General features: G+C 39.9%; 1 protein-coding gene across 4 annotated transcripts in view; it reads right to left on the reverse strand.

Annotated features, from left to right (window-relative positions):
* The window catches only part of FAM227B (family with sequence similarity 227 member B), a 211676-nt gene that overhangs the window by 173155 nt on the left and 10890 nt on the right, over positions 1-27631 (reverse strand). For all 4 annotated transcript variants that reach the window (XM_073303962.1, XM_073303960.1, XM_073303961.1 and 1 more), the window contains exons 4-10: positions 24907-24974; positions 24478-24522; positions 20903-21007; positions 16566-16664; positions 15607-15708; positions 12483-12609; positions 5936-6076 (exon numbers count right to left, since the gene is read on the reverse strand). In XM_073303962.1, coding sequence (XP_073160063.1) covers positions 5936-6076; positions 12483-12609; positions 15607-15708; positions 16566-16664; positions 20903-21007; positions 24478-24522; positions 24907-24974 — 687 coding nt within the window. The remainder of the gene's footprint in view (positions 1-5935; positions 6077-12482; positions 12610-15606; positions 15709-16565; positions 16665-20902; positions 21008-24477; positions 24523-24906; positions 24975-27631) is intronic.

Consider the following 27631-nt stretch of genomic DNA (forward strand, 5'->3'; position numbering starts at 1 on the left):
ACACTGATTAAGTGTTAATTTGTTCCAATATCTTTCCAGATATCGAAGTTAGGCTGACTGGTTTTGTATTCCCTGGGATCTTCTTTGTTCCCCCTTTTAAAGACATGTACTGTGTTAGCCCTTCTCCAGTACTCTGAGGCCTCACCTGTCCTCCATGGGTTCTTGAAGATAATCACTAATTGTTCAGAGATTGCTACATCTAGATCCTTAAGATTCACTGAAGGGTGAATTTTGTCAGGACCTGCCCACTTGAAGACATCTAACTTATTTAAATATTTTTAACCTGTTCTTTTCCTATTCTGGCTTGTGTTCCTTCCACTTTGTTGTTAATATTAATTGTGTTACACATCTGGTTACAATTAACCTTTTTAGTGAAAACTGAACTAAAATAGGCAGTAAACCCCTCAGCTTTCTTGGTGTCATCCATTGTTAGCTCTCCTTCCCCGCTAAGCAGTGGATCTACACTTTCCTTTGACTTTCTCTTGCTCCTAATGAGTTTACAGAATCTCTTTTTGTTGCCTTTTATGCCTCTTGCTTAGGTGTAACTCATTTTGTTCCTTACCCTTTCTGATTTTATCCCTACAATGCTTGCACTATTCTTTTATACTTATCCTTAGCAGTTTGTCCATGTTTTCACTTTTTGTAGGATTCCTTTTTGATTTTTAGGTCATTAAAGAGCTCCCAATGCAGCAGTATTGGCGTTTTACTGCTCTTTCTTTCTATTCTTCACCCTGAGATAGTTTCCTGCTGTGCCTTTAATACTGCCTCCTTGAGAAACTGCCAGCTCTCCTGAACTACTTTTTCCTTAGATTTTCTTCTCCTGGGACCCTACATACCAGTTCTCTGAATTTATTCAAGTCTGATTTTTTGAAAATATGTCTTCCTTGCATGGGATAAATACAAATGTATCTTCTGGTGTATTTGTAATATGTTTTACACTATTAAATGTCTACTAATGTAAAATACATGTATAATATAGCATAAAGTTAACAGTGGCAAAATTGTCCAATTTCCATGGCTTTAAAATATAAAATATATAATTTGTTTTCACTTTTAGTTCTTACATTGCAGCCTTTAAAAATATTATCCCAGAAATTATACCAGCCACTCAGATTGTCACATGGTTAATCATTATTCAACAAGTAAGAAACCAAATTTATAAAAGTATACTGTTCTTTTTAAATCAATGCACTTTTATGGATAATCTGGCGTCTGGGTGAACACATAATCGGTCTGTTCTCAAAAGTCCCAATCTAGCAGGCCACTTCAAGCATGCAATTAGCACCATTGAAGTCAATGGAACTTTGAAGTCAACAGAACTACTCATGTGCTTAAAGGTAAATTCTTTGTTGGTTCAGGTCCTAAGCTTGTATAAATGCAGCAAGTTAATACTGACACAGAAAGCAAATGTCACTACACTACACTCACATAAGAATAGCACTTACACAGTACTTTTAATTGTCAAAACACTTTACAAATAATAAGTTAATTTATTTTCACAACTCCCCGATGAAGTATTTAGGAAAGTATTATCCCATAATTATCTCCATTTTACAGCTGGAGGAACTGAGACAGAGAAGATAGGTGATTCTCCTAAAGCAACAGATGCAGTCACAGTCAAAGCTGAGTCAGAACTCAGGAATTCCGTAATTCTTTCTTTATTTACTTACAATATTTCATGAAAAGAAAAAAATTCAGCCTGTTTTTTCCATTCCAGATTGAGTTTTCAGAGGCGACAGTTAGCAAAACTATCTTTTCACTTGAAAATTGAGCAAATTTGATTTGGAGTATTTAATGGCAACAAACATGGAACCCTACTCTCCTAATTTTACATATTCATTTTTAGAGTAGACCTGCACTTTAAAACAGAAACTCCAAAAAGTAATTTTTTAAAGGAATTACATGAGGTTTTAAACATGAGACTTCTGGTTAACTTTAATGATTCACACAGCTTTGAAAAAGCAGAGTGTAAATCCAAATTATTTTATATTATATCTCTATACTTTCTAATATTTTTAAATATTACACAAAAATTCAATAGTACAAAAAATAATAAAGCATTAAAAACCTTACTCTTGTAAATAATCTAATAATGCACTCGCTGAAGCAAGCTTGCTTGTAAATCCTGAGGCATTCCAGATACTGAAATTGTATAACTGCTTACATTCCAGACCTAAAAAGGGAGATTTTCTTCAATTTTGTTTGTAAGGCAGATTTTAACTCACTACTAACCATTTCTTTCATTAAAAAAAATCTTTTACTTAAGTTTTTAAGAAGCTCTACACTTGTAAAGGCTGGGTTTTAACGCCCTCAGCTGAACAGAGAACTGAAGAAAGAAGAAATCATTTCACAATGAGAAAAGGAAATAAAACATTTTCCTTTAGTGGGGACCCAACAAGAACAGGACTTTAAAACAGAGATTAACATACTTCATACTTGAAGATTACAGTTCTTTTTGACCTGTACCTGAGGAAAGACATTTTGCTATCTGAATCTTTCTTTACCTATGGAGTCTTAGTAATTTTACTTTCATTCTTAGAACAGTTCTTCCAGTAATGATGGTTCAGTGTCTGACCCTGCAAAAGTATTGAGTGCCTCTTGAGCAGCATTGAGCACTAGGAACTCCCACTGAAACTGATTGAGGGACAGATCTTCAAAGGTTTTAAGGTGCCTAAAGATGCAAATAGGTGCCCAGGGGAATTTTTATTAGCATGTAAGCAGGTTATACGCATAACTTGCAATAATTTCAATGAATGTTAGATGCCTAACCTGATTAGGCACTTTTGAAAATCCCACTAGACACCTTTATGTATTAAGCTCTACTCTAAACAACAGTACAAGCCCGCTCTCCCTGACAAAAGAACCCCAAACATGTTTCAATATATCAATCTTGTTAAAAAAAATCTCCATTACTAGTCTGTTTTTCATAGCGATTTTAATATTATAAATTATTATTCAGGTTAGGAATATTTTCGGTAATAAAAGTTAAATGCTCCCAGTCTCCCTTTTTATGTGAACAGTGTGTAGGGACTCAAAATATGGACCTTATAGACAGCCAGCGTAACATCGATTTAATTTTACATTAGACAACACCAGTTATAAGGGAATAAAATGGCTATGTGGCTATTGGCTGCTGAGTCAGCATGGTCCAGTAGATAGGATGCCAGATTGGGAGTCAGAAGACATGGGTTTTATTCCTGGCTCTGCAGCTGACCTGCTGTGCTTAGGTAAATCACTTCACATCTCAGAACCTCAGTTCCTCATCTGCAAAATTGAGATAACAATACGAACCTTTTCGAAAGCACTATGAGACCTACAGAGGAAAAACACAACATAAGAGCCTAGGATTATTGTTATTATGGCCTCTGTGTACCAATGAAACTAGGGAATACTTTCTTCTGAGGAGTGACAAACCACACTAACATGATTCCTCTTTAGGCATCATGTCATTGTCTATATAACCAGCCTCTCAATTGCCATAAATGAGAACAGTTCATTGGACTTCATTTTTCTTGCAATCCTTAAAAGAACATGGTAAATGGCGGGATGGGAGGTTTAAAAGTATGACTTATAATAGTAATACCCGCCCACATTTAGTGAATGAGGATAAGAGAGAACCATGTACATTACACACCACACAAATCAAATCATTGCCTTCCTCTTTTGGGGCCAAACACATGGTTACTCTAGCCCCAGTGACTTTAGGAACTACTGTGGATAGATAGCACAGCTCTAGTAAGGGGAGGAGGGTCATGTCCAGAACAGGGAGTGTTTTACATAACCTGCTGCACATATATTTACTTTCTACTTAGTTTAATATTCTTGTTCTCTTGTACCAGCACAATGCTGCAATGATGGGGTTCCAGGACTCCAAGGGAAATCTGATTCTTTATAAACAAAAACATGAGAATTTGCAAAATTCATGCAAATGTTTTTGTTAGTTTCATGTTTTGTAAAAGCTTATCATTTTTCAAAAGCTAAAGGTTCTCCTGACAGTGTCCCTTCAGTATTTTAGATAAACTTCCATTTTTAAACCGTGTTATTGCAGACTGAGCAACATACAAATAAAGAATTCTGAAAGCAAGAACCTCCTTTTGAGACTGGAACCTGAGTGGTAGGAAGGGAATTATACAGTAAGCCTGATGACAGTGCTAATTTCAGCATTCCTTAACGCAATTGTGGTTTGTTCTTTACTTATTGGATTTGAAAGGAAATATAGAAATTAAAACAAGGAAGAAGAGTAAGGAAGGCTACAAGTCAACAACTGAAGACTGAGAGACGCCCAGCCTTATTATGCAGTAGATATGCATGATCAGCTCACACAAGCAAAAATAATTCTGTAAATAAAAGAAAGCCCCATAAAAAGTAAAATGCCTTTTGTGCAGGGCCCCAATCCTGCAGCCCCTATTCAGAATCAGTTAGCACACTCAATAAATGTAGTCATACTAGAGTGGTTCTCCTGTGCTTTCGCTATGGACAAGCTATGTGGGAATCGTTGCACGTTAGTACAAAGCCAGGTGCCCTGGTCATAAAACACACTTTGTGATCATTCTACTCCTATATCTTCTAGAGCTGATTGTGAGGCATATTGTAGAAGCTGATGCAGCAGAGTCAATGCAGAATGAAGTGCTCACTCAACACTATAGGCAGGTGATGATATAGAGCTGTGGTGTCCAGACTTTTCAGTTTGAGCTCCAAACATATTATTTCAAAAAGATCAAAGGCGCACAATCAATATTTAGGACAGATTATCTGCCCTGCTCTGCTCCCTTGGCCCATCCTTTCTGGTCCACAACTAACAAGTACAAGTTAGAGCAGCCTCCCTGATGCCTTAACTTTCACTGGGGCTAGGGCTGGAGCAGAGAATCAAGGACATGGAACAGGTTGTCGGTTCTCAACTTTTCCCCCTCTTCTGCTCTTGGTGTTTGGCTAGGAAAAGGTCTCCCTTAGACTGAAACAGAACCAATCAAGTTCCTGTACTGGGGCTCTGACAGCCCAACAGCAAAGCAGATATGGAACAGTCACAGCCATTCGATCATTTCTTCCCTACAGTGTAGCAGGTGCCCATTGGGGATGCTGCTGAGCAGCTGAAATACAGAGGAGATTACCGCTGTTTAGAGCACTTTCAGTTCACAGGAGAGCTTCTGCTGAGACTGCAGAGGAGTTGATGGGAGGCAGATGGGAAAGCAGTTCTTCCTACTTTTTCCTCACAGAGATGGGGTTGATTCAAACTCTTCAGTTTAACGATCATAGGATGCACCTCAGGAAATACATTTTCGTTTTCTCATGAAATATAAATTGTCAAGACTGGGGGCCACTACTTAGACCTTCCAGCATCAGAGGTTGGACACCACACATTGGAGGCACTTGATCCAGGAAATGAAATGGAACAAGGGGGTATGCTGGCATCAAGAGAATGGGCTTGAGGTAGGGTGCTAAGCAGTGGGAAGGATCAAAAGAAAGACATACAGATATCAAGGGATGGAGTGGTGAAAGAGCTGACCCACCAGGAGCAAAGAGGAGGAATGGTAACAGTAGGGGGAATAACGGAAATAGGAGCTAGGCAGCAAGAAAGAGTGAGAGGAGGACTCATGTACCACTGGATGAAGTAGAGAAAGGGATCTCTGCACAATAGATGAATTGCCATGTGGGGCCCTCATAGCAACAGCTATTTTAAGTATTTGACATTCACATTCATTTTTTCTTTACAGATTTCTCTAAATGCAAATATCAGCAAAACAGCAAGATATATGTATGAGTCAATCCAAACGTTCCAAATTATTATAATTTTTTTCATTTGGATACCCTTTACACAAAAAAATGGAGGTGTGAATAATGATTTCTGTTGACAATTATATTAGACTTTGCAAAGTACTGTACATTCCATTCAGCGATTCATGCTGCAATCCATTCTGTGCATTTAAAAAGTACTCACAGGCTTCAATGACTGCTTTGGATTTGCCAGACTCCTTAACTGGTGCCTTGGTAATAGTATCTTTCTTGCTACCATTTACTGTGGGCTTCCTCAGGCAATCTAGATTCCATTTCTTCCAAGCAAATTTCTGTGGCTTTAGACCTGAAAAGCATAAGTTAACCTTAGAAAAAGACAGATGTATTTGGTGTTACTTTTGAAAGCTATCCTATACCAAACGTTATCCTTTCAAATGAAGTTAAGACTTTTGATTCCTTTCAGGTCCCTAATCTGCAAACACTTATGCATGTGCTTAACTTTAAAATAGTAATCAGTCCCACTAACTCCCATTGGAATACTCACATTCTTAAAGTTAAGCACAGACATGAGTGTCTTATAGATAAGGCTCACGGTTTGATTTTGTGCAGATTATTATTTATTTTTATACAATTAACAGAGATTCTTAATTTATGTTAGCATTTAGAATAACAATATTATTTTCTTAATTACTGTTTCATGAAAGATGTTTAGAGGGTTTTGCCAAAGTATTCTGGTCTTTAGCAGTTGCTGCTCTAACTGCACAACCAATGCTCATGCATTTTACCATCTGCAGTGGAATTAGGAATAGTGGTGTCAGTTTTTCTTCAAGAGTTTTGAAATTCACAACTTCTTTAAAGTTCATGTATTGGTGACACATGGCTAATTGAAACAAAGTTTGTTGTGGCTAATGCTAGACTTTTGCTTGATTGAGTAGTGTTATTATTTTTAAAACAGTATTTCTTTCTATCCAGGTTTGGACCTTGAATGCCCATTTTACTACTCAATATTTTATTTTCATTTCATTATCTTAGTTTACTATTTTTGTTAACTTCCTTTTCCACTTGATTTTGTGTATGGATATCTTAATATATATTTCATGAGAGGAGAAATATCTTTATTTTGTAGTTGTTTCCATTCTGGTAATTTGACATTACAAAACATTTACAATGAAAGATTTTGTTAAGGCTTCAAGTTATCCTGGCAGGGGTGTATAATTTGCTTTATTTGGTGGCTTTCTATTTCCTTTCCAGTAGAATATTTTATTGCCTCTAACCCAAACATTTCAGTACTTCCAGAGATATATGGAATCCAAGCTACAGCAGTGGTCTTCTAGTTATCTTTTGGTATTTGGTCTGACTGAATTCTTGATAACTCTGCCCACTATCTATCTACAGTAGATACATATTACAGGCTAGATTCTTGGGTTTAACTAGCTCCTCACAGTGCAAGACCCATTTGGGAGTTATGGTGCACATTTATCCCTCAGCAGGTTAACATGTATGCTGCTGTGAGCAACAAGCTCTCACTGGGAATTAACTTTGTTCTTGCCCAGAGAAGCAATAAAAATATAATCCACAGCACATTATTCTGACTGCTGAGGAGTCCTGCCATGGTAAAACAGCATATGCAGAGAAGAGTGGTGGACCTTGACCTTAGTGTGCATAGGCCTCCTAAAATGAGATTTGTAATGCATTTTTTTTCTCTGAATAATTTCCCCTTTGTCTCCTGGTAAGATCAAAGTAATTTTTGCCTGAAAAACAATGCTTTTCAATAGAGGGGGGAAATATAGAGAAAAACATTTTTGGCATTTTACAGGTATATAAAAATATATTTCTACTGTTTATCAGCAGTGCAATGGTTATCACACAGTGCCAATCCACAGGTCATTGAAGCCCACATTGGCCAAAATGTAAACAAAGAAGATCTAAAGTAGTCTGCATCTGATATATAATCAACAGTTCAGCTGAAATTCAGTCTAAAACTTAAGAATAGCCGTAGTGGGTCAGACCAATGGTCTGTCTAGTATTCTGTCTGTCACTATCTAGTATTCTCCCAGTATCCTGTCTTCCCACAGTGGCCAATGCCACATGCTTCGGAAGGAATGAACAGAACATGGCAATTATGGACGATCCAGTCCCTATGTGACAGTATATATAAGCCCCAGACAGCATGGAAGGGGTAAGGAGCTCCTTTGGGTTGGACTGGACCTGTCACGCTGCTGCTGCAAATCTTGCCACACTGGAGGAGGAGATAAAAGAGAGGGAACTCAACTCAGATGGGGACAACCCTGGGAAAGGTACAAACTGTTCGGCTTCTCCAGCCCTGGAGAGAGGATTGACAGCCTACTGAGCCCCTGCCCTTGCAGAAGGAGGGTGCAGAACCCCTGAGTTGAAGGGGAAAAGAACAGAGGCTTGCACTGGAGCCCAGTGAGCTCTGATACTCCCAGAGTCCCATATCCTGGAGGGAGCTGCTTACAAACATGTTTTGCTGACTGTGGGATGTTTGGTGGCATCACCAGGGACATAGAGAAGGGACTTGACAGTCAAGAGTCCCCAGCTAGAAGGTTAAAAAGATGCCCCACCGAACTCTCCAGGTTGGGGATGGAGTAATTGGATTCAAGCATGTGCGCTCCCCATATAACCCAAAGGGGGTACCCTACCCTACCACAGACAGATTTCTGACTGTCATCCAGTCCCAGCTTCTGGGAGTCAGAATTTTAGGGACACCCAGAGCATGGGATTGTGTCCCTGCCCATTCTGGCTAATAGCCATTGATGGACCTATCCGCCATGAACTTATCTAATTCTTTTTTGAACCCAGTTTTACTTTTGGCCTTCACATCATCCCATGACAATGAGTTCCACAGGTTGTGTGAAGCAGTACTTTTCAATATTTGTTTTAAACCTGTTGCCTATTGATTTCACTGGGTGACCCCAGGTTCTTGTGTTAGGTAAAGGGGTAAAAAACATTTCACTATCCATTTTCTCCACACCGTTCATGGTTTTATAGACCTCTATCATATCCTCCCTTAGTCATCTCTTTTCCAAACTGAACAGTCCCCGTCTTTTTAACCTCTCCTCATATGGAAGCTGCTCTATATCCCTAATATTTGTTGCTCCCCTCTATGCCTATTCCAATTCTAATATACCTTTTTTTGAGATGCGGTGACTAGAACTGCACACAGTACTCATATACACAGGTTTATATAGAGGCATTATGATATTTTCTGTTTTATTATCTATCTCTTTCCTAACGGTTCCTAACATTCTGCTAGATTTTTTGACTGCCACAGCACATTGACCAGATATTTTCAGAGAACTATCCACAATGACTCCAAGACTTTTCTTGAGTGGTAACAGCTAATTTAGCTAACATCATTTTGTATATATAGTTGGGATTATTTTTTCCAATGTGCATTACTTTGCACTTATCAATATTGAATTTCATCTCTATTTTGTTCCCCAGTCACTCAGTTTTATGAGATCCCTTTGTAACTCTTCACAGTCAGCTTTGGCCTTAATTATCTTCACCTGCAAACTTTGTCACTGTCCCTGCACCGTTTACCCGCTTTTCCAAATCATTTATGAATATGTTGAACAGCACAGGTCTCAGAATGATCCTTGGGGGACTCCACTATTTAGCTTTCTCCATTGTGAAAGCTGACCATTCATTCCTACCCTTCATTTCCTATATTTTAATCAGTTAGTAATCCATGGAAGGACCTTCCCTCTTATCCCATGACTGCTTATTTTGCTTAAGAGCCTTTGGTGAAGGAGCTTGTCAAAGACTTTCTGAAAGTCCAACAACACTATATCAACTGGCTCACCCTTGTCTACTTGCTTTTTCACACCCTCAAAGAATTCTAATAGATTGGTAAAGCATAATTTCCTTTAAAAAATCTCTCTTCCTCAATGTATTGTGTTCATCTATGTCTGGATGTTGATTAAAAGCAAATAAAATCTATAGATTATTAATATACCTTGGTACAGACCATGCAGACATTAATAATAAAAAATTCAAATCAAATTCTGCTGCCAAAGAAGGTCTATCAGAACAGACACAGCTTGGTCCCTGTAATAATCTTTATAGAAATTGAAAAAAATTGCTCCTGGAAAAGGGAATAAACTGATTCACCACAGGCTTTCCAGTTCCAAGTATTTTCACAGGACATTTAAGATTAATTCATGGGGAAGATGTTCTAGTGCTCCCTCCAACAGAGATAATTCATGTTGTCTGTCTCTGCCTACTTTCTTTTCCAATAATCACATAACACTTTCTCTTTCAATCATGACCCGAAGATTTTGCATTCTTGCTGCATTGCTGCGCTCACCACAGATTCTTCCTGAATATTCCCTTCACACAGGATCATAGAGAAAGAGTCAGCATGGTACACAGGGTGACCAGGCGTCTGGTTTTCGACCGGAGCACCCGGTCAAGAAGGGATCCTGGTGGCTCCAGTCAGCACTGCTGACCAGGCTGTTGACTGTCCAATTGGCAGCGCAGTGCAGCACAGCTGTCAGGCTCCCTGCCAGCCTCTGCTTGGCGCAGCTCTCCGGAAGCAGCCAGCATGTCCCCCCTCCAGCTCCTATGTGTAGGGCAGGGGTGGAGAACCTAGGGCACGCGGGCCGGATCCAGCCCCGTGATTAATTTAATCTGGCCTGCGGTCCCCCTGTGGGACAGGAGCCACGAGCACCAACTCGCCCAGTTGTGGAGGGAAAGCCCTCTTGGTGCCTCCGTGTGGGACTGGAGCCACTGCACCGGCTCATCCTTCTGATGGGGGAAGACCCGAGCCCCCATGCCATCTCCCGCCCCCCACGAGATAGGAGCCACTGCACTGGCTTGTCCAGCTGTGGGGGGAAGCCCCGAGCCTCCGTGCCCCCCCACCCCACCGTAGGGCTGGAGCCACAAGCACCAGCTTGCCCCGCTGCAGGGGAAAGCCTTGGGCCTCTGTGTCCTCCCCTTCCAGGTGGTGAGTGGCCTGCGATTGATTTTTTTTCAGTGGGTCAACTGCCTGTGAAAGAAAAAAGGTTCTCCACCCCTGAGCCCGCACCCTCAGCCAGAGCCCTCACTCCTTCTCCCTCTGCACCCCAATCCCCTGCCCCAGCCCTGATTCCCCTCCCGCCCTCTGAATCCCTCAGTCCCAGACCGGAGCACCCTCCTGCACAACAAACCCCTCGTTTCCATCCCCACCCCAGAGTTTGCACTCCCAGCCAGAGCCCTCACCCCCTCGCACCCCAACCCCCTGCCCTGATCCCCCTTCTGTCCTCTGAACCCCTTAGTCCCAGCCTGGAGCACCCTCCTGCACCCCAAATCCCTCATCCCAAACCCCACATCAGAGCCTGCACCCTCAGCCAGAGGCCTCACTCCCCTGCACCCCAACCCCCTCCTCCGGAACCCCTCATTTCTGGCCCCACCCCGGAACCTGCAACCCCCATGCCCAGAGCCCATACCTCCTCCCACACCCCAAACCCCTGCTTCAGCCTGGAGCCTCCTCGCATACTCCGAACACCTTGGCTCCACACCCCCAGCCCGGATCCCCCTCCTCCACCCCAAGCCCCTCATCCCTGGCCCCACCCCATAGCCCGCACCCCAACCAGAGCCCTCACCCCCTCTTGCATCCCATCCCACTGCCTCATCCTGGAGCCCCCTCCTGCACTCTGAACTCATTTCTGGCCCCACCCCAGAGCCCGCACCTGCAGCCAGAGCCCTCACCCACTCCCACAACCCAGCCCCCTGAGCCAGCCCAGTGAAAATGACCGAGTGAGCGAGGGTGGGGAGAGCAAGAGACAAAGTGGGGGGGATGGAGTGAGCAGGGACAGGGCCTCAGAGAAGGGGTGGGGCATGCACAGGGCCTTGGAGGGGGGGCAGGGGCGGGGCAGGAGCGGCGCAAGGGTGTTCGGTTTTGTGTGAGTAGAAAGTTGGCAATCCTAGTGGTGCATTGCACAGAGAGCAGCTCACCCATAAGGAGACATTGATACATACGCCTGAGGATCATTATACAATTGCTGACTAATTCTTCAAAAGTTAAATATTTTTACAGGTATATAAAATATATATGTATAACAGCTCCCAGGACCTCTGCAATGAGGCAGAGTGTACAGATTTGATGGTGGCTCGTAAAGTCAAATGAGTTAAGTTAAATGTGTTAAGTGTTGGCATTATGCAAGAAAATTTAATTTCTAAAGTTAATTTCCATTCACAAAACCTCAAATTCTACAATGCTGAGGCATTTTAAAGTACCATTAAACATTAAGTCACATTAACTTTTAAAATTAATAATAAATGAATTTACAATTTCATTAATGAATAAAGTTAAAGGTTCTAGACAAGCGTACACAAATCCAATTAGCTAAGGTGCAAGTGGAAAGGTATTGAGTTAGATGCAGCTACTAAATAATTGACTTAAATTTATCCTCAGTCAGGTCTAGGTTTATTGTTTCCTTAAATAAGTGAGAACATTTGTTCCATAGAGATGATGATGAACAATTAGTTCAAATTATCTCCATTTGTTTTCCAGTCTACTACCAATTGCTTTCCATTCTCTAACAAAGAGCTGGAATTTTGAGATATTAATGCTCCAGACTCAGAAGAGCATCTTTGACAATAGTTTTTCTAGCAATGGATTATTATTAGTAGTAAATACCACTAGTGGGGGTAAAAGTAATAATTTCTGAATGAGGGTAAGATATACTGAAATCTGGATATCCTAATATAATACATTTCAAAAATATATTTAAATTAACTAACAGTACCTGATACCCACTGAAAAATTAAATCCATTAGTCCATCTTTAAATGCATCATCAAAAGATTTACTGGATTCTGGAAATGCTTTACAGAAAGCAACATAGATGACTTGTGACAAACAATCAGGATACACCTGCCAAAATAAGAATTAAAACTGAATATAATAATTATAAGGTTACAAAAAGAGCTTTAGTACTAATTTTATTATAGTTTTCATTCTGTTTACAAAAAAAATTAAAGCAAAATGCAGTAATGATTGAACTAATGCATTAAAAATAGTTTGTCTTTATTATTTGTATGAAATATTAAACATCTGTGTCAAATATAATAGCAGGTATAATGGTCAATACCTTGCTGAAAACGGTTACAAGTCAAGGCTGGCAGCTAGAACAAGAATTGTAAAATGCTGATTCCAAAAGACTACATTTATAATCTCTAAATGAGTCATTATGGGCTCAAATGAAGCACAGAAGAGTGAATTGGGAATAAAAAACATTGCTTAAGGTTTAAGTAATCACTATATGTAATGAAAAGTTAGCATTTTGGAAAACTTTGCCATGTTTATTTTAGGATCACATTTCATTGGTCACCTATTGTTTGAGCCAGGTATTAATTTCAGATTGCCCGCATATTGTTCTAACTTTAGAAGTTGTCACTTCTCTTTCTCTCTCACCCATACACACACTGCTCTGTTTTCTCTACCTAGAATATATAGGTTCAGATATATGCACACTAACTTTTGCACCATGTCAGCATTTTTTATAAAGCTAAAAAAAGTCTATTCAGATAACATTTTCATAAGAAAATACGATGCAAACATTTCATTTTAACAATTTAAATCTATGAGTTTATTTTAAATTTCATATCAGGCATATGCGTGCTAAATAAAAACACAGCTGGTGCAACGTATCAGTCTGAATTTTAAATACTAGCACATATCTGGATTCTAGTCCAAGCAATGTCATAATATATGTTGCATACTGAACACTTACACCATACAAATATACATGTAACTATCTCTACTTCTAATTCCTCCATGTGAGTGGGTGGCAACAGGACCCCACCCAGAACAACACCTCATAGACTTGCACATGGCATTTTTAGACCTAATGACTATTTTCTCTTGGTTGATTGTACCACTTTGTGGCTACAGGGCTCACAAATAGAGACACCAACAGGAAAAGTCTAGCCAGAGTAAATTGTTTGTAAAATATACAGAGTGAATGGTGACAAAATAGCCCAGTAATAGCTTAAATGCAGCCCCGCACTGGAGGAGTTCCAAATGCCACAGCCTCTCAGAGTCAGAACTACTGGCAGGAAAATCAAGAGTAAGTCCTAATTTATTGGATGTTCTTTGGTGCTCATCAACACAGTATCTGAAAACCTCAGATAAATTAATGAAATAATCCACATAGCTCCTATGTGAGGAGGAGAATATGAGTATATAGTGTGTCATCTGAGGATCTCAAAATGCTTAACTAATATTAGATAATTGACAGTTTAATTTTAATTGCCCCACTAATCCTAAGGAATGGTGCAACCCCTCTTGTAAGGTCCAGTAGATGACTTTTAGCTCAAGAAGCTGATAATTATGTCCTCAGCATTAACTTACATGTGATTTAGTAGAAATTTGTATTGTGCTTTTCAGTATGAGTACGCTACATACGGTAACATTTTCAAAAGTGCTTCAAGGCTAGATTCACAAAGGGGACTTAGGTGTTGCAACTCTGAGCCTAACTCCTAGGAGCCCTGCCACCCAGTGGTATTCACAGCACTGAGTTTGGAACCCAGGCTCCTCATACAACACATAGGGAGAGTTAGACACCTAAGAAAGGGATTTTCAGAAGCCAGTAGTGAAATGAAGAGGAAAGGGCAGGGAGAAGGCAGGGTTTCGGCATCTAAGCACCTGATCTTATGAGCCTGGCAGACAGGCCAGAGAGAGGTGTGTCTCTCTGCTCAGAATCTCAGACATGAAAACCCTCTCCTGTAGTTAGCCATCTATGCCAGCTCAGCTGCTTAGATAACTCATGCCCTACTTGCCAAAATGCTCTGTATCTCTCTCTTGCTCATTTAGATACCTCTCTCATGCTGGCTCTATATGTCCCTGTTCCCTGAATGTTTTTTGCGCAGATGCTGTGTTGTGTCCCCTGCACAAACATACACTGCCCCCGCCACATCTATCAGTAGCCTGCATCCATACTTCCCGCTGCAGAGTCTGGCAGGTAACAGGTTTGCTTAGAGCACACCTACAGGATAAGGCCCTGAAGGTGAAGTAGGCATTGTCTTTCCTTCAGGGCTTCGGCTTCAGCTACTGCTCTGAGCAACTTGTTAGCTGTTGGGTGGCAGCAGCACTTAGCCCTGGTCTACACTGGTGGGGGGATTGATCCAAGTTATGCAACTTCAGCTATGTGAATAACGTAGCTGAAGTCGACGTACTTAGATCGACTTACTGTGGTGTCTCCACTACCATGAGTCAACTGTTGCCGCTCCCCCAGCAACTCTGCCTGCGTCTCTCGTGGCGCTGGAGTACAGGAGTCAATGGGAGAGCGCTCAGGGATCGATTTATTGCATCTAGACTAGACATGATAAATCGATCCCCACTGGATTGATCGCTGCCCGCCAATCCAGCAGGTAGTGAAGACATACCCTTAGACTGCTTTGTAAATGCTTACCAGCAGAAACTTAGGTGCTCAAGGTACCTAGGTAGCTAAAGGGATTAGGCGGCACATGAGCAGTGGCTTGGAAAATGTCAGTGGTGCCTACATAGTGGATTTAGGCACCTATTTACCTGTTTTGGTGCCTAAATCCCTTTAAAAGTCTGACCTTTTGGCCTCTGGTGCTTTTGAAAATTTTCCCTGGGCAGCTGCTGCTCCCTAACTTCTATTTCCTTTTGTTCAGCCAGGAAGCCCCTATACAGCTCTCCCAAAACATGTATTGGTTAAGCAAGGGAATGTTTGTGGCTATATGAGTTGGGGAGCTTGTCTCTGTATGCCTTTTCCCTCTGATATACCAATTTACATGAAATTAATGCATTTTTCCACACCATGTACAAGAGGGGAAAAAATAGTCTTACAAACTTGCCAAACTCATATAACTAATCATTGCAACTCATATGTTACCATACCATTACCTGAAAAAAAGCATCTTTAGTATTCCTGGGGACACATAGGAAAAGTGCCATGAAACTTTCTGCAATTCTGTCAAACAAGTAATCTTGATCTTCTTGATTAGGCTTAAAAGGAAAAATCAACATAAAATCAGAAACAGTTATGAATTAACATGATGATGGTTAGAATTTAGGTCCTGACTCAGCAGGGTATTTATGCATGTGAGCAATTCCACTACAGATAATGTAATGACTTACATGTTTAAAGTTAGACCTCTGCTTAAATACCCTGTTGAACTGTGGTGCTAGTAATTTCTTGTAGCAGGTAATCTGATATGAGGAACAATACTGTAATCCATATTCCCAAAGTATTTTTACATTTTGCTGTATTCTTTCCACCCTTAAATTAACAGTTTTCTTAATGTATTGCGAAAGCTCTTGATTTGGCACAGCACTAAAACACATGCTTAATTTGAAGCATGTGTTTAATCCATCCCTATTAAGCACCACCTTAAATGTTGGGCTGACGAGCTGTACTGAGTCAAGGTAGCTCACAAACACAGTCATGTACTGTATGAATATTTTCCCTTGGCTCCTCAGTTATGTACATATTGATAGTGTCAGGTAACAAAAGTAGTGATATTTTTGCTTTATGTTCTTATATTTAATTATTTCAAAACAAAATCTTGCATAAATCTTAGCATCATTAAACAAAGTAAGCAAAGCGAAAGTAAACAGATAATTCTGGCTTAAAGTTTTATTTTAGTATTCAGTGATTTAAATCTTCTATCTTAAATGGCTCTTTGCAAGTAAAACGTATGTCCTCTGAGATCAGGTTAAAGTTAGACGTTTCATTCTGGACCTACATCTGCTCCTGTTGAATCTATCCAATCTATGAATCATGACTTTGTAAAACAAGAAATCTTTATTTTGTACATTTGATTAGAAGAGATGTAAGAATAACTTTTGTTATATGTTTATACCTTAAACTTTTGAAGAAACCACCACCAAAAACAATCCTGTAAAATAGCAATAGATGCTTCTGAGAGAAACAACTTTCGCCAAACTTTAAAAACTTCTCCCTGTTGAAACAAATTTTTTGTTTAATTTATCTATTCAGACTGTACAAATGCAAAAAGTTAAAGAGCGCAAGTGGTGCACTTCATAACAAAATCCAGCAGATAACAGAAAAATTTCTTAGATTCAGCAAACACGTGAAAAAAACCTCAAAAGGGAAATGCTTAGCTTTAAGTTGAAGAGAAGCATTTTCTTTCAAAATTATCCACTATTGAGTACAACACGGGGTACTCAAGTGGATACAATGAAAGCCTCATATTCTTAAATGCCAAGCATTTGCAGCTTGCATTGGCTTTGTCTGGAGATACAGATATTCAGCATATCTGAAACTCAGGTCCTAAATGTCTCAAATTTGGCACTCAGAAACTGAGATACACAAAATTAGTGAGGCCTTAGGTAGTGTTTGCATTTGAATCCTAAAAATGAGTTCAGCACAATGGCAATTTAAAAACAATACCTCAGAGTATAAGAGTACAGTTAGCCAAATCAATAAAGAAGATTCATATATAAGTTCCATTTATTCCCCTCTGCATCAGGTAACAGGTATAAATTATGAACTGTGCATGGCCCCTGTGCAGAAGTACTAGTGAGGTTTTAGAACTGTCCTGATGGGTAGCTCTAAAGGGCAAGGTACACATTAACCAATGGTGCTGGAACTAGGGTGCTGGGGATGCGGCAGCACCCTCTGGATTGAAGTGGTTTCTATCATATACAAGGCTTACAGTTTTGTTCAATGGCTTTCAGCACCCCCACTATAAAAACTGTTCCAACACCACTGAAACTAGCCCCAAAATATTACAATTAATGTCATAAAAAGACATTAAAACTCACATAACGGTATTTTTTCAACACTCTTATGTGGAGTGCAATTGCAGTCTTCTAATTTTTTTTTCAAATGAGGCTGTTATTAAAAATTATTACATTACACAAATTGTATTTCTAAAGTTAATTTTTTGAAATAGTTGTTAAATCTGTTACTACCTGATAATAACTGAGGGATTGTAAATATATAAATTGTAAATAGCTGCAGTTTCCACGGTAAACATCTGATGAAGTGAGCTGTAGCTCACGAAAGCTCATGCTCAAATAAATTGGTTAGTCTCTAAGGTGCCACAAGTACTCCTTTTCTTTTTGCGAATACAGACTAACACGGCTGTTCCTCTGAAACCTGTAAATATTATGTAATTTATGTACTGAATTTTTCTGGAATTCATGCATTTTGACTGTGTCAGGTTTATTTATTATGGCAGCTATTAATTTCCTGTCATTTCCTGAAGGTAAAGTAGTATCAGTATGACAAAAAACAGACTTTTTGGAATTGGGGGTGGGACTAAAATTATGGTTTTTGAACTGTCCAAGTCATTTTTTGGTCTATATAGCAGGCTTTCTGACAGCACTGTGTGCCAAACATGCATTCATAAGTAACTTTTTTAAAAAAAATTTAAACTTTAGAAGTAATGTTCAGTCCCTCAACATATATAGCAGTATATTTCCTTTCGTAAAAGTTATTACCAGCTATTCAAAAGTATGACAGTTGACCTAAACACTTATTTGGGATAAGTCTTCAAAGGGTTATAAAAGGTTATAGCTCTGCAGCTCCCATTACAGTCTAGGGATGATTTAGATTAGATAATAGGAAAAAAACGGAACTATAAGGATAGTTAAGACTGGAAAAGATTATCAAGGGAGGTTGTATAGTTCTTGTCATTGGAAGTTTTTAAGAACACGCTAGACATACATCTGTCAGAGATGGTGTAGGTATTCGTAAACACTTGCACCTTCTTTGTGTCATCTGTTAGTACTGCTCGTTCCCTGTTAAGATTTACACTTTCCTTCATCTTACTTCTAATGTATTTATAGAACCTTTTTATTGCCGTTTATGTCCTTTGCTAGTTGTAACTCATTTTATGCCTCTCTGATTTTGTCCCTACATGCCTGTGCTCTTCTTTTGTACTTGTCCTTAGCAATTTGTCCTTGTTTTCACTCTTTGTATGATTCCTTTTTGATTTTCAGGGAATTAAAGAGCTCCTGATAAAGCTATATTTGTTTCTTCCCATCTTTACTCTGCTTTGGGATACTTTGCTAATACGGCTTTAATGTTGTCACTTTGAGAAACTGCCACCTGTCCTGAACTTCTTTTTCTCTTAGATTTCTTTCCCTTGGGACCTTGTCTACCAATTCTCTACGTTTGTTTATCCTCTTCTAAACAAAAGAGGCAGCGGGAGAGTCTACTGGTAAGCGGCATTGAAGCTTCACATGAAGGGCAGATTTTGAACACTGCGAATTTTGTTTCTTCCATATTGTTAGTGCTCCTCTAATGGATGGAGGGGAGAAGTCTAGCCGATAAATTAAATATCTCACACAAAAAATACCTAGTTTTGGTGCCAACTGGCAAAAAGACTAACTAAAACTATTCACTAAGAACTAACTAACTAACCGTAATAACTAACATTTGCACAGAGAAGCAAGTGGACACTGGAGGGGTTCCTTCTTGCTGCCACAGGAGGTAAGAAGGAACTGAGGGACAGCAGGGATCACTCCACCTTTTATGTTCTTGAGTGGGAGGTGCAAGAACATCTAGCAGGCACAGCCCTATTGGGCACTACTGCCCAAAAGAATCCCATTTGTACAAATAGGGTGCATATGTACCAAGAGTAGAATCCATGTGCACAATCTTTTGGAGAAACAAAGGGCTTGTCTTCACTTAACTGTTCACTCGAGGTGTACCTCAAGTTTTTTCCTAACCTGATTCCTGTACATAAACACAAACCTCTAGCTCAAATTAAGTGGTGCTTTAAATTTGAGCTAGATAGCATAGAAGATAATTTTGGTATGTACGTGTTAAAAGTTGCGTGCTGCAGCGCTAGTAATGCAATGGGATGCAGGAACTTGAATTACAACTCATCAGCTTCTAACAGAATCACTCTGATAATCCGATCACCCTCTGTAGTTTGAATGGTGTTTCCCAGTACGATCATTCTCACTTCCCTCTCACTTGAGCTTGGCAATTATCAGGACCCCACTTACAGGGCTGGGGTTGAGGCCAGGGTCAGGGTTATAAGGGACATGGTCTGAGTTCAGCCTAGAGGGTTCAAGGCCAGAAACAGCAGTCAAGTGTCACACCATAGGATCAGGTTGGAATCAAGGTCAATGAGTTGCACCATGTTAGATTCAAGTGAGTCAGCCAAAGTACAGTTAGTAGAACAGAGGCAGGGCAAGATGACAGTAATGGAGCAGGAACCAAGACAAGGTGAGGAGTTAGGAGCAGAGCAGGGGACCAGGAACCAGAAGCAAGGCTTGGCATCAGGAGCAGGACTAGGGCCAGGAACCATCAGTGAGGCAATGGATCAAGAGTGTGTTGCAGGGTCTGTTTGCAGCAGCAAGCTGGAAATCCACTGAGTTGCACAGACAGCCTCCAGATGTTTTCCCTAGGGCAATTAGAGAACACAGTAGGCTCTGCCAGTCAGGACCTCCATGGGTGAGAGCTCCAGTGGAGCTTGAACCCATAGGGCTCATAGGCTGCTGTTCCCTGCTTCGCCAGACTTGTAGTTTGGCTGTGTGGACAAGGCAGCCACCCAGCAGCCTGCAAACCTGGGTTCCAGGTCCATGGATCCTCACTGCAGGAGTCCTGTAGACAATAGCCTCATGCCCTACACAGGCCTAATTCATTCTCTGAGCACTGTCCATCCTGTGCACTGAATGAGACATGGATCCTGTGCAAAAATACCATGTAATCATGTAATTAAAGACTATACTATAATGCATATATAAAAGGAGGCTGAATTAAGGTTATATAGGCAACCCTAATTCTGGCATTTTGGCCCACATCCCTAAAGGTATTAAGATTCCTAACTCCTATTAATTTTAATGGGAGTTAGGTGCCTAAATACCTTTGAAGATCTGAGGCTTCCTAACTTCTGAGTCCTTGACTTTGCAACTCTAATGTTATTTTAATGTATTTTCCCTCCAATATAAGAATAGATCAGGTTTGAGACACAAGAAAAAGCTTTGAGGGGAAACGTTCATCGCTGCTGCCTGAGTTGAGCCGGTTGTGTGTATAAATAATGGACTTCAGTGTCTAGATTTCTCAATCTGGCATCTTTCATGAATTAAAAAAAACCTAAAGAAAAAATGGAATATGACCATTTTAAAATATACACTTATTTAAGATATAAACCATGAAGATTTGGTGCTATTTTATGTTATCAGTTTCTATTTAGCAAACAGGAGTAAAGTTACATACTTTGAAATTGTGAGCTTTTATAACCAAGTCCCAAAGTTTTGCTGCTTCCAAGTGTCTTGGTAATTCTGTAAGCTGTTTTAACTTGAAACCTGGGTATCTATAATTCTAAAAGGAAAAAATGTTTAATTACTGATTATTACCTTAAGGGTCTCCTGGTAGTTTTTCTTTTTTTGCTGAGAACATATCACTTCAAATGTATCCACCATATATTTTTTCTAAACTGAATTTGAAGGCACTTACCCCACAATGGAAATGTTCCATTGTTGGGAATCCCATTTTTTCAGTAGTATTTTCTTTACCGATTGCTTTCTCTGATTGTCTAGATTCAGTGAGAGGTCCAGGTATCAATCAGTCAAGGTACAGCAAGAAATTGCTGCCTGATCATTAGTAAATGTTTTGCATCCCTATGGTTCTGTCTCAAAAATTACTTCCCCCACAAGATATAGGGTAAAACCCTGTCAAGGTGTTTTGCTTTGTTTTTTTTATTTAAGTCAGTAGTTCAGTTTGAGATCATATTTTGCCATTTCCCAGACCCTGCCTTCATTTCCTTGTTGAAGCTAGTCACTGCAGAGTCATTCTGTTAATTGTATGGCAAGTGCATACTAGATAGTGTCCCAGCAGAGGCTATGGACATAGCTAAGAAAACAATTCTCCTTCTCCCTGACATCACCCTCGTATAATTTGAACATTCTGTATGTTTTTTATTTCACGCTAGGAAGTGGGTCAGTTTGTATTTCAGAGTACAGAAAGCAAAATAAAAATAAGAAGAATGCTTAGAATTTACATAGCACTTTATGTGTTCAAAGCTCTATGCAGATTTACCACTCTATACAGACAGATTGTAGATCAGGATAGGTTGTAGATCCTTGATGATGCGTTGGAGAGGTTTTAGTTGGGGGCTGAAGGTGACGGCTAGTGGCGTTCTGTTATTTTCTTTGTTGGGCCTGTCCTGTAGTAGGTGACTTCTGGATACTCTTCTGGCTCTGTCAATCTGTTTCTTCACTTCAGCAGGTGGGTATTGTAGTTGTAAGAATACTTGATAGAGATCTTGTAGGTGTTTGTCCCTGTCTGAGGGGCTGGAGCAAATGCGGTTGTATCATAGAGCTTGGCTGTAGACGATGGATCGTGTGGTGTGGTCTGGGTGAAAGCTGGAGGCATGTAGGTAGGAATAGCGGTCAGTAGGTTTCCCGTATAGGGTGGTGTTTATGTGACCATCGCTTATTAGCACCGTAGTGTCCAGGAAGTGGATCTCTTGTGTGGACTGGTCCAGGCTGAGGTTGATGGTGGGATGGAAATTGTTGAAATCATGGTGGAATTCCTCAAGGGCTTCTTTTCCATGGGTCCAGATGATGAAGATGTCATCAATATAGCGCAAGTAGAGTAGGGGCATTAGGGGACGAGAGCTGAGGAAGTGTTGTTCTAAGTCTGCCATAAAAATGTTGGCATACTGTGGGGCCATGCAGGTACCCATAGCAGTGCTGCTGATTTGAAGGTATACATTGTCCCCAAATGTGGGGACAGAGCCAGAAGAGTACCCAGAAGTCACCTTCTACAGGACAGGCCCAACAAAGAAAATAACAAAACGCCACTAGCGTCACCTTCAGCCCCCAACTAAAACCCCTCCAACGCATTATCAAGGATCTACGACCTATCCTGAAGGACGACCCATCACTCTCACAAATCTTGGGAGACAGGCCAGTCCTTGCCAACAGACAGCCCCCTAACCTGAAGCAAATACTCACCAGCAACCACACACCACACAACAGAACCACTAACACAGGAACCTATCCTTGCAACAAAGCCCGTTGCCAACTGTGCCCACATATCTATTCAGGGGACACCATCATAGAGCCTAATCACATCAACCACATTATCAGAGGCTCGTTCACCTGCACATCTACCAATGTGATATGTGCCATCATGTGCCAGCAATGCCCCTCTGCCGTGTATATTGGTCAAACTGGACAGTCTCTATGTAAAAGAATAAATGGACACAAATCAGATGTCAAGAATTATAACATTCATAAACCAGTCGGAGAACACTTCAATCTCTCTGGTCACTCGATTTCTGATCTCAAAGTGAGTATCCTTCAACAAAAAAACTTTGAAAACAGACTCCAAGGAGAGACTGCTGAATTGGAATTAATTTGCAAATTGGATACAATTAACTTAGACTTGAATAGAGACTGGGAGTGGTTGAGTCATTATATTAAGTGAAACTATTTCCCCTTGTTTATTCCTCCCCTGCACTGTTCCTCAGACGTTCTTGTTAACTCCTGGAAATGTGCTGGAAATGGCCCACCTTGATTATCACTTCAAAAGGTTTTCTCTCCCCCCACCCCACTCTCCTGCTGGTAATAGCTCATCTTAAGTGATCACTCTCCTTGCAATGTATATTTTTTCATGGTCTGTGTGTATATATAAAATCTCCTCACTGTACTTTGCACTTTATGCATCCGATGAAGTGAGCTGTAGCTCACGAAAGCTTATGCTCAAATAAATTGGTTAGTCTCTAAGGTGCCACAAGTACTCCTTTTCTTTTTGCGAATACAGACTAACAGGGCTGCTACTCTGAATACCATTTTTGTGAGCTAAGTGGGTTCTGATCTAGTGATGTCAACAAAATTACTCGTGCAACTCCGGTGAGCAGGTTTTGGCCCTTAACTTTAGAGAAATCTCAGAAGAACAGAGAACCTGATTTGCTATTTTTACATGTATCAGTAATATTTTTCTTAACTTAATTAGCTCAGTTATAAATACATTATTGTGTTGTCACAGAAGTTTAGATCTGTTCTTATTTCATACGATCTCCATTAAATTTGCTCAGTTAATATTTTAGTGCTTAGTTTCACAACACTGACACCTACCACTAACTTTATTTATGTAAGTAATCACATTGATGCCTCAAATGGAGCAGTCAGACTCCCTGACTGTCCCAGTGGTGCCTTGTGTGCTCTTACCAGTCAGATTTGGTTAAAGGCTCCTTTAACTTATGGCAGGAGCAGAAGCAGACTCATAGGTGGCTGGAGAAAATATTCTTGGGGCAGGGAGGCTCAGCAGGGGCATATCCATGAGTGGGCCTAGGTGGGCTATGGCTCACGCAGTTAGCACCTGAGTAAGCCCTCCATCGTACCAGTAGTGAAGGAGCTCCTTCTGGCAGAGATCAATTTTGGGGAGACTGAGTCCCCTCTATCGTTAGCTACTCACTGCCTATAAGCAGCCCCAGGAACCAGGAGAATATAAAACTGACACACACCCACTTTTGCTTCCCCCATAGGTTCTTCATTAAGCACACCTTAGAAAGATCCAAAAATTAGGCCCCAAGTATTCATACATGACATGTCAATTAAATCAAATTAAATCAACACACTCACACCATATTTGGATTTTCCATTATGCTGTATATCTAAATGTATATCATTAATAAAAATAATATTGAATCTTTAATATATATATTTGTGGCCTAATTCTGTACTCTTTTCTTTCCCTAAATTGCCACTAATTTAAACACTATTGACACAATATATTGGTTTGATATAATACTGTAATCTACTTTATATGCTTAGCAAACTTACCTTTACATTTTTTCTGCTTGATTCTTCAGTGATATATTTATCAATCTGAAAAATGTTTTAAACAAACATTCAAAACTAATGTTAAATGCACTTCGTACTATGAATTAAACATCTTGTATTCTCAGATGAAGGAAAACACTTTCAGCTGATGACATATTACAAGTCAGAACTTAAAATAGCCCAAGTATGACTTCAAACTGAAAAACATGGCCTGTGACACTCAAAGGCTTTAGGTCTTATCTACATTACAGAATACTGTGTGACAATATAAAGAACGATCATATTTTTGAGTAGGTTTATCTGTGTGATTATATAGGGTGGGCCACAGTCTCAGTCTAAGATACAAGATAGAGGCCCCTTTGAAAATTTGGTCTTCACTGTCTACACCTGTAACAGAATGAAAAAAAAAACGTAAAATAAATAGTATACCTTTGTTTTCCTCATCTTGCCTGTTTGAATCGAAATTTCTTCTGAATCAATACGTTGAGTATCAGTGGCTTAAAAAAAAAAAAAGAGTAAGATTTAGCAACAAAATAGTCATCTCTGTTTTTTCAGCTTCAGGACAAATTCAAGATCTTGACCAAACTAAGGCTCCAAACATGGAAATACTTATGTGCTTAACTTTATTCAGTATGTAGTCCTACTGACTCATCTTTGAGATGAATAGTAGGCTCAGTAAGACTCACATTTCCTTTATGTATATCTCATCTTCTGTTTAAGAACTACATTTGTGGAGGACGTGACAGGCTGAAGTCTCATTCTTGCAAAGACGTTTGTATATACAGTACTTTACTCATACAAAGTTAAGCTCATGCACAAGTTTTTACAGGATCAGGGCCTAAGCTTGTTCCTTTTTATTCTAAATTGACACTGGACACATGCATTTGCAACTGGAAGTTAAGGGTTACACTTTAACTGAACAAAATGAACACTTTAATACACTGTGAGCAAACTGCTGTTAAGAGTCATTGCCCATGTCTAACACCTCCAGCATATTCACTTTATAAATTTAAAAAACACATTATCCAATTGCATCTATTTTGCACCTATTTGTTCTTTATCAGATGGAATAAAGAGGAGAGTCCACCCCTAGAACTTAAGGGGAGTGGTACCTTTCTTTTAAGTTTCTGACATTCGGGGGAGTTTGCACAGCTGTGGAATTCTGTGGTATTTATGAGTTCTTTACAATTAATGTTTTTTGACTCACAATACCAACACGAGGAATTAATCCAATTTTACAAATAGAGGACTGAACCGCAGAGTGATTAAGGGCTTGTCTACATGGTGGGGTAATGCACTCTGTGGGACTTTGATTTCTAAAGCACACTAACATGCTGCACATTAATTGGTCCATGTAGACCCTGCAGGTGCACACTAAAGGTTCCTAGTGCTCTTTTAAAGCATACTAACAGGGTCTACATCGACCACTTAATGTGCAAAACTTTGGTGAGCTTTAGAAATCACAACCTGATAGAACACATCACCCTACTGTGTAGACAAACCCTAAGTGCCCAGCCCCATGCTTAACCAGAAGATTATCCTTGTGGGGTTGGGGGAGGGGGGGAGGGAAGAAGCATGAGGCATTAGTGTTTAATGCCTTGTCATCAATTGTCATCCATGAACTTTTACTGAATTTTCACCATGTAAACCTTTACTTCATACTTTGTACTTTTCTTGCCATTTTGCAGGGCACAAAACTCAACTACCACATATTATTCAGAAAAAATACCACTTCCAAAAAGTATCATTAGTTGCAGCTTAGGAAGTATTGACTATCTGCTTTGATATAATTTGTAACTACCTGCGTGTTACTTTTGGGTCAAACAATGCTTTTCAGAACAATGTCTCTGTTAGGAAATAGATATTCAGGCCTGTCTGTAAAGGCCTATACTCTAAGAATTTAGGTGTATTCTTATCACTTGGCTAGTTATAGAGGTATAAAAGAAAGAATCAAAATCACTGTCTGCTGGTGTAAGGTCCTTCTCTTACTGTGACAGTCTGAGGCCCTGTTCTTAGGCTAAGGCCTTTGGCTAAGCAACAGAGGCAGCCATAAGCTGGGAAGCGACGGTCACATCCTCACATTCCAACCTAGTCACATTGAAATAAGGTGCTATTGGGCTGTTAGGAATACAGTCCTGTCCTGATAATGCCTATCACCTCCAGAGAAAGGGAAGTGCCTAGAAAATGTAAAAGAAAACTTAGCTTGATAGCATCCTGTCTGGCAAGAACTCACTTATCAATAGCTGGGATGTGAAATCCTCACTTCTGTATTGTTTTGTCATTATAGTTCCCACTTTGCTATTGTTTGTCTGTATAATCTCTGTCTGGTTCTGTGATTGTTCCTGTCTGCTGTATAATTAATTTTGCTGGGTGTAAACTAATTAAGGTGGTGGGATATAATTGGTTACATAATCATGTTACAATAGGTTAGGATTGGTTAGTTAAATTTCAGGAAAATGATTGGTTAAGGTATAGCAAAGCAAAACTCAAGTTTTACTATATAGTCTGCAGTCAATCAGGAAGTGAGGGGGAGGAATGGGAACAGGGAATGGGGGTGGGGAAATTGGAATCATGTTTGGCTAAGGGCCGGAATGGGAACAGGGACACAGGTGTAAGGCTCTGTGGTGTCAGAGCTGGGAAGGGGGACACTAAGGAAGGAAACTGAAATCATGCTTGCTGGAAGTTCACCCCAATAAACATCGAATTGTTTGCACCTTTGGACTTCAGGTATTGTTGCTCTCTGTTCATGCGAGAAGGACCAGGGAAGTAAGTGGGTGAAGGAATAAGCCCCCTAACAGTCTCTGACTTAACAGAATACAGCAGTTAAGTACATGTTCAAGTACTCTGCTGATTTGGGACTAATTTTAGGGATTCAGTGGCTGGCTCCACTCAGTCACTTTTAAGTAAGTGGCAAGCTTTCTTTCAACAGTTTTTCCATAGTTTTATTGTTGTTAGCACCTCATAATGTCATTGCAATGCCTAATTTAAAATAAATTTTAGCAAACAAACCAATTCAGGATCTATTAAGCAAGAAGTCACGAATGAAACAATTGTAGCATGGGAAAACAAAACAAAACTTTTTTCAAAAGTTAGGGTGCTTGAAGACCTGAAATTCATAAATCAAAATATTTGAAGAAAATGATAATATATTGTA

The sequence above is a fragment of the Lepidochelys kempii genome, chromosome 10, assembly GCF_965140265.1.
Source record: "Lepidochelys kempii isolate rLepKem1 chromosome 10, rLepKem1.hap2, whole genome shotgun sequence".
In the NCBI taxonomy this organism is placed as follows: domain Eukaryota; kingdom Metazoa; phylum Chordata; order Testudines; family Cheloniidae; genus Lepidochelys; species Lepidochelys kempii.